The sequence below is a fragment of the Melanostigma gelatinosum genome, assembly GCF_949748355.1.
Source record: "Melanostigma gelatinosum genome assembly, chromosome: 14".
NCBI classification, from domain to species: Eukaryota; Metazoa; Chordata; class Actinopteri; order Perciformes; family Zoarcidae; genus Melanostigma; species Melanostigma gelatinosum.
The window spans coordinates 16,465,029-16,473,424 of NC_136647.1; the positions used below are offsets into that span (position 1 = coordinate 16,465,029).

An 8,396-nucleotide genomic window follows, 5' to 3' on the forward strand; every position below is an offset into this window, starting at 1 on the left:
ACTATCCATTTAACTGTACATTTTTTTCAATTTTGTGGAAATTGTGATACTTAAAGGTGGTACGTACAAAACTGGGAGCATTTATTTCACCTCTAAAAAGTGCAGGGCTCTTCAACATGGTTTGATTGGCACACTAACTATAAAATGGTAAAGCAAACAATATAACAAAAGCACATTTTAAGTCAAAAACACATGGAAGGCATGTTAAAGATGGAATAGATGGTGAGCATCTTCACTTCATGATTCAGCAAATGAATATAACAAAACGCAAGTTTGAACACGAACGTGAGCTTTTGCCACGTTGATTAAATGTTAGAATGCCATATGTCAAAGACTGAACATCCTGGAGCATTCAGGAGAGTGACGTTGCTCCGGGCCTTTTCTTTTAGGCTTGTGGCTCATCTCCCTCAGCATGGAGGTTGCTGGCCGGGGTTGCCACGGTAACGCTATCTGAGGCCTGCTGGGCCTGAGGAGCGCTCCTCCTGGTGGCAGAGAGTCGGTGTCACACACTTAAAAGTAGGAATGACATGGTGAAATGCAACATCATCGGGAATCTAAAGTCTCACTTCATCTCATTGGCCTCTGATGGGTTGACCGGTTTGTATCTGCGTTTCTTCAGAGTGTGAGCGATGAACCACACCACCAGAAGGATCAGGACACACCCGAGCAGCGCGCCGATCACGGCACCAGCAATCACTCCATCTCCCACTTCTGTACAAACACAAGTGAATATCGACATTTTAGTAGTTGTGCTGATTTAAATATTTTAGTCAATATTCTCAAAAACCAAAACTGGACTCATACCAGGATTCAGCTCTATAGTGCATGTTGAAAATCCCACCGCATTCGTAGCAGTGCACTGGTACTCTCCAAACTCAAACTGGGATATGTTTCTGATTTCCAGTACTCCAGTTTCGGTTGCTGAAGAAACAAGTGCACACTTGTAGATAAAAAATGACGACTGTGCACACGTCCACAATCACAAATATACACACACACACACACACACACACACACACACACACACACACACACACACACGCACACACGCACACAGTACTGACCTCTTCCCAGTACAGGCCTCCTTGTCTTAGTCTGATCCAGTCTGAGCCAGGTGTATTTTGGGGTGGGGCTCCCACGCTCACTGTGGCAGGTCAGAGTGACCAGGTGACCCGATTCCACATCACCGTGGACGGAGCAATAAGGAGCAGAGGGCTTCTCTGACAGGGGACAAAGAGGACGCATGAGTGTAGTGACTTTATATTTAGTAACTCTACACGGGATTATTACGAAGCACATGTTCAATCATGACAATATATTTCATACCATTATGCTGTAATACTATTTCAGAAAGAGCTTCGGACTGAATTGATCCTGAGCTGTTTGGTAGAACAATTTGTGTCACACTAAGAGTAATATGTTTATGCTTTAAGCATTTTCCATTTGTCAGTCAATCACTGCCAACTTCATCTAAACATGATACTTCAGTAATACTTCATGACAGTTTTACATGAGCAAAAGCACCAGTACATAAATTGAAAGAAGACTCCAGCCCAAGTGTACTTCAAAATCCTAATTAAATAAAATTCAACATTCAAATCTGGGGATCTTGAGATAATTAATGAGGGTTGGAGAGAAGAAAAGACAATGTTCTGCGACCCAAATTTGTATTCACTTTTTGGACTTTTCTCTTTCTTTCTCTTTTTATGATATGTTTTGATAATTTTACCTCTTCGAGCCTGCAAGAATTATTTAAATAAAATCAATCAGTTTAAAGGGGAAATCAGTCTCGCTAACAAGTCTTAGATATCTGAAAAGGCCACAAGCCAAAATGGTCTCTAACTATGCATTGTACCTTATAAGCACATTATTTAAGTATTGATCTGAAAAGTAACCAGTGACTTTATCTGTCAATTAAATGTAGGGGAATAAAAACTGCAATGTATTTAGATATGTAGTGGAGTTGAAGTATAAAGTAGCACTTTATTTATGCGCTCTTTATTTCTGTTTATTTGCACAGAATTGTTGGATTCTGGAGAAAAGATGAAGTGTATAAATCTGTGTGTCTTGTGGCAAAGACAATTTACAGATTTGAGTTTGATAAAATGACAAATCCTTTGCTGATTGTCATTCAAACATTGTGTCCGTCCATTAATCATCCCGAGGCAGGAAGTGTGTTGGGAGTGGCCTTACAACTCCCGAGCTGATCCCCACGGTGCCCACCAATCATTAGGTTATCAGCGTAGTATTTTCACAATAAGGGTAAAGCTCACAGACTTACTTGTAATCCATCATAGAATTCTCCCTCTCTTTTCAGTATTATCATAATTCTATGTACCAGTAAGTGATGATGGAAATCTTTTATCCCCTGATAATCAGCATGAGGACATTCATACATATTCACGCAACACTTAAGTAAGCGTTACATCCAGAAGCTGCCCTGCAAACATTTTCATAAAGGTTACGAAATCACAAGACGTGTGTTTTGCATGCAGCGGATGCTGATATATGTTCTGTATGCAGAACAAGGGTGCAGTCACAGTCCTCCTCTAATTTACAACGCTGACAATGAGGAGACTGCTGCAGTAACCATGGAAACTACTGAGGATACCGAGGCCTGCGAGGTTGTCCCTGGTAACTCGTTGGATGAGAGGATTCAAGCTGAATGTAATTCCCTAATCGCACTATTCAGGGCCACTGCTTGAGTCAATGTGTTAATGTCACAACACTGATAATAGATACAGCAATCTCAGCACTAAAATATTTCTAAGTACTCTTGCTTCCTACAGTAATACACAGAGGAAAACACTTTGAAAGAGTAGCTCACTTAGACATGAAGCCTTACTTTTACATTCAAAACATTGAAAAAGTCAAAAAAGACAAACGAGGAAGCAGAATTATTACTATGGAATTACAAAATGTACATATACAGTATATTTAAATCAAAAACAAAACTTAAGTTTCAGAAACCGACGGTGTGCTTTGGCTCTCCCATGTCAGGCAGCCACACCCTTAAGAGCAACAGAATAATGGCAGAAACACCAGCCTGAGGATCAGATTAGGGCCGGGTAGGGGTTTTTCTCATTGTCTTAACATTACCAGCAGCTCATGCTGTCAGATAACACTCAGGTCCAGGCCTGACCGCTAGTATGAAAGCAGAACATCACACCATGCGGACACAAAACATTATCAGCTACTTCTGCATTCTGTCATAATGTAAATATTAAGCTGATACTGCTAACGGGTGTGGTCCACTAGTATGAAATCCCATACACACCCATTGTACACTTCTCTGGGCTGGATGTGTATTCAGTACTGGTACTTGGTTATTTGACTACTTTTCATTCTACAATGGGTGAAAAAACAGTCTTCGAGGGTACCGTGATTATTTGTAAAGTACGTTTTTTTTAACCCCTCTGGAGTTGATCAAACTTACCAAGGACATTCACAATGACATTGGCCTCAGACGCTCCGTCCACGTCAGGAAAGTTGTGGATCTGACAAGTGTAGACTCCGGCATCTGATGCTTGCATGTTGCTTATTGATATTGAGGCGTTTCTGGTCTTGCCGGGAGAATAGGGAGGCTGAACCCTGCCTTTATAAGAGTCTGTGATGACATCCTGTCCTGCCTGATAGTAATACACCTGAAAGCCAATTGCAACACATTAGACACAACAAAGACACAAATGTTTCCATAGACTGTCCCTGTGTGGTACATTTTATTCAGTCTCTGCTGCCTGAGTTGCAAGAGACCATGTGCACTACTTTAAGAGCATTTTCTTTTAGTTGTATGAAACTGAACATTAGTAAGGCAGTTGGTTAATTGCCAGAAAAGAGATTTTTGTCACTTATCATGAAAAAAAAGGTGTGAAAAAGTAGAAATAAGGTCCACAGGGCCTAAATGAGTGACCTTTAGTGTAATTACGTCCAGTGGATGGTACCTTTTTAATTAAAAAAGTAACTGCAGCCAATTAGAAATCAGTTGTCCTGTAAAGTCAAAGTAAAACTCTAGTCGAAATAATAATCGCACTCCTGCAATCATTCAGAATTGTGGGTTTTGTTTCGTTATCATGAAATCCGCTTGTATCTGATTTGGCAGTCACAGGCTTTGTTGTCTCATTGAGGTGTGTCTCATGGCGGTTAGTCAAAAACGCGGGATACCGAAAAAAACGCGCTAACCTGTGCACAAGAGGTGAATGTTCAAGCTTTGGGATGAAGTTAATTTAAAGCACAAAACAACTAAAACTTTGCATATCTTCCATAATGTTGAGTTCCTTCGTTCGACCCCACACCAGTGTGCCTCCAACAGGTCACGTTTTGGTGACGAGCTGTGATTTTTGTCTGGCATTTGCAAATGGTGAAAGAAAAGTGACTGATGTCTTCACAATATCCCTCAAATCTTTGTGCAGTCATTAAACAAACAATGGGAGCTACTGGATTTAAACTCAATATAGAGTGGAGAGGGTTGTTTTTATCTTCAATTTATGTCATTTGAAATATTCTGATACTCGTTTTTTTTTTTTTGCGGCACATTTCAAGCACATTTGGTGCAAAGCTGTGATCCGAGCAGAAGTGTGTCTCTACCTGCTGTGGCGTCATGGTGGACTGTGAAACAAAGTCCCACTGGATGGTGAGGGCCGTGGTCTCCTCGGCAGACACGAACATACATTGGAGCAGGGCACTCTCACCCATCGTAACGGTGACATGTTTCTGCGGAGTCCTGACTGAGATCAGTTCAACACATCCTACAAAACAAGTTAAATCCAAAATCAAACATCACTCAAAGCACCGTGTAATTCAAACCTACACATACAAACGCTCTTACAAACACAGAAGTACAAGAGGACGACGCAGTAAATGTACTTACCTGTTATGCTAATAAGCACCAACAAGCGCAGCGTGGGGCACATCTTCACACAATGTTGGAGTACACTCACAGAACTGAAATTCCTGCACTCTCCACCACCGAGCTGGCTTTTACTGAGCATGTTGATAACACATTGTTTGCATATCTTTGTTTGCCAGACTGGGTGTGTGCACTCTGTTGTATTTCAAAAAGCGACAATTTAGCCGTTAATGATGTTGCATGGGGGCAGATGGAAATAACTCCCCCTGTTCATACATTTATGAGTAACTCGGTGGGAATTGTAAATCACAGCAAAATAAAGTTAGTGTTTTCTTAGTAAATGCAGCCTATTGTTTGTGTTTGAGGTTGTTGGCTCCATGAGGCAGGTTAGGACCACAGTGTGTTGTGACACTGATGGTTAATTCATTTTTCAGTACTTTGGCAGTAGTTTCACTCCAGCGCATCACTCCATCCTCCTTGTCTTGTAAGTCATTCTGGGTCAGGGCTTCTGGCGAAGGAATTAATGTAATTTAATCTCCACCTGGCCTTTATCGCTGGCCTCCAGGAAGTGTAAGCCAGAGCACTGCAACACGCTGCTTATCATTGGGGAGTTCACTCCCTGGCGCTGCCTACTTAATAAAGGCAGTTTCACCTTTGTCGTTTTCGCTCAACACAGCGTCGAGCACGCTGCTGATGGAGAGAAACAGTGAATCACACATGATTAATCGTCTATAATTACCAGAAGCTGACATGAGCGATTAACAATGTGAAAAATGTTGATCAGGGGTGACTGGAGGGGTGAGGGAGGGAGGGGTGAGGGAGGGAGGGAGAGGGGGGGGGGGGCGGTGGATAGGGCGGGACAGTGGATGGAGTCGTGTGGAGCCATCTAGGAGACACCAATGCGATAGGATGGGAAGTGAGACGAGCTCGGTGTCTCAAGACTTTGAAGAAAACAACATGTGTCGGCAGCTGTGTGTTTGGGCAGAACTGTGCTGTGTAACAACAAGGGGCACTCTTTAAATAAATGACATCAACAGGATGACTCACGAGCAAACTGATTCATGAACAGTTGCCGGCATGAGTAAATAAGTGATAAGAGGGGGAGAGGGTGAATGAAAGTCAAGTGGTGGAAACCAAAGAGATGAAATAAAATAAGAAATATTGCAAACTACATTTTGGAAATGCCGATTATCCATTCTGACATAAGTTCAATAAATGCTCCACTGCTGTATGGTTCCATTTTTTTTATTTCAGTGCAGTTCACACTGACAGTGTATTGATATCTATCTATGACCTGCCACAGCGTACATATCAGATTGTTTCAATCCTGAATGTCATGCTTGCATGGTTTGGGTATGTGCTACTTTTCCCCCTTTGTAGAAAGTTATCATATCAAAACTACAGTTTTGCAGGTAATCTGTCATAAACATAAAAGTATTGGACAAATTGAAAAGGAAAAGTCAGGGCATCACCCAAGTTATTCAAATTATTTTACCGGCCACCACATTCAGCAATTTGCTCAGAGGGACTACCAGAATTATTGAATATATCTCTATATGGATTCTATCTATCTATCTATCCATCCATCCATCCATCCATCCATCCATCCATCTATCTATCTATCTATCTATCTATCTATCTATCTATCTATCTATCTATCTATCTATCTATCTATCTATCTATCTATCTATCTATCTATCTATCTATCTATCTATCTATCTATCTATCTATCTATCTATCTATCTATCTATCTATCTATCTATCTATCTATCTATCTATCTATCTATCTATCTATCTATCTATCTATCTATCTATCTATCTATCTATCTATCTATCTATCTATCTATCTATCTATCTATCTATCTATCTATCTATCTATCTATCTATCTATCTATCTATCTATCTATCTATCTATCTATCTATCTATCTATCTATCTATCTATCTATCTATCTATCTATCTATCTATCTATCTATCTATCTATCTATCTATCTATCTATCTATCTATCTATCTATCTATCTATCTATCTATCTATCTATCTATCTATCTATCTATCTATCTATCTATCTATCTATCTATCTATCTATCTATCTATCTATCTATCTATCTATCTATCTATCTATCTATCTATCTATCTATCTATCTATCTATCTATCTATCTATCTATCTATCTATCTATCTATCTATCTATCTATCTATCTATCTATCTATCTATCTATCTATCTATCTATCTATCTATCTATCTATCTATCTATCTATCTATCTATCTATCTATCTATCTATCTATCTATCTATCTATCTATCTATCTATCTATCTATCTATCTATCTATCTATCTATCTATCTATCTATCTATCTATCTATCTATCTATCTATCTATCTATCTATCTATCTATCTATCTATCTATCTATCTATCTATCTATCTATCTATCTATCTATCTATCTATCTATCTATCTATCTATCTATCTATCTATCTATCTATCTATCTATCTATCTATCTATCTATCTATCTATCTATCTATCTATCTATCTATCTATCTATCTATCTATCTATCTATCTATCTATCTATCTATCTATCTATCTATCTATCTATCTATCTATCTATCCAACCTAATAACAGTCACATTAATACTTGCAGTTCCTTATTTGAATGTGAGTGGAGGACCGATGACGCACAGGCCTAGAGAGCTCTCTCACACACTGATATTAAGGTTTCTGGGCCTGGAACGGTGTCCCACACAAACCTCCAGCAGGATTGAGTGCAATACCTCCACACACACACTTATTCATCCACCCACTACAGCCAGTGTTTCCCCGTCAGCAGACTGCGAGGAGGTGTGAATCAGAGCTTTGGCTGAGAAGGAGCGAGTGTTTTCTTTCCCTTTACTTACAACAACAACAACATACAATCAAATATGTATCAGCTGATTATTGTAGCAATGGTTTTACCTCAAGTGGCATTGGTAGCAGTGTTGTTTGGTTGAGATATGTTACGGTTGCTATAAGAAACATTGGGATGCAGTTCAGAAGTTGGCCAGCAGATGACAGGCCAGGCTGTTGGATGTTGAGTGAGTGTGTGTGTGTGTGTGTGTGCGCGTGTGTGTGCGCGTGTGTGTGTTTGTGTTGTAGGGTGCAGGAAGCTCTGATGCTGATGGCAACAGAGCCAAGAGCACCACACACTGGCCTTACTCCTTCGCTTCTGCTCTCCTGCTCTCAACAGCCATGGGGGAAAAATATATACATATTTATTTATGTATATATAGAAATATATATGCCAGCCATTTAGCATGATTTCACTTACTGCCCCTACAGGCACGAAGCAACCACACTACTTTAAAGAATAGTAATGGTACAAAACCAAATCATATGCGAGAACAAGACCACACAACCGTAAACAGTCGTGTGCAACATCATCTGACTCGCACGGCAGAAAAGGTCTCCTTTGCATTGCTTTCTTTCTCTTCTTGGCACAAAAAGCCAAATGCAGTGAAACTGAAATATCGTCTCACAATCAAATGCAAAGCATGGAACACTGCTTTCACAAAGAT

At 39.9% G+C, this 8,396-nt stretch overlaps 1 protein-coding gene across 1 annotated transcript; it reads right to left on the reverse strand.

The window, feature by feature from the left end:
- Positions 1-385: 385 nt before the first annotated feature.
- On the reverse strand, positions 386-4,910 carry LOC306788350 (V-set and immunoglobulin domain-containing protein 1-like; the record flags this gene model as incomplete). The annotated part of the gene is made up of 7 exons (XM_079283844.1): positions 386-482; positions 567-711; positions 805-921; positions 1,065-1,220; positions 3,437-3,644; positions 4,585-4,745; positions 4,868-4,910. The coding sequence occupies 7 exons, from the start codon at positions 4,908-4,910 to the stop codon at positions 386-388; spliced, it is 927 nt and encodes a 308-aa protein (XP_079139970.1).
- Between the last annotated feature and the right edge of the window lie 3,486 nt (positions 4,911-8,396).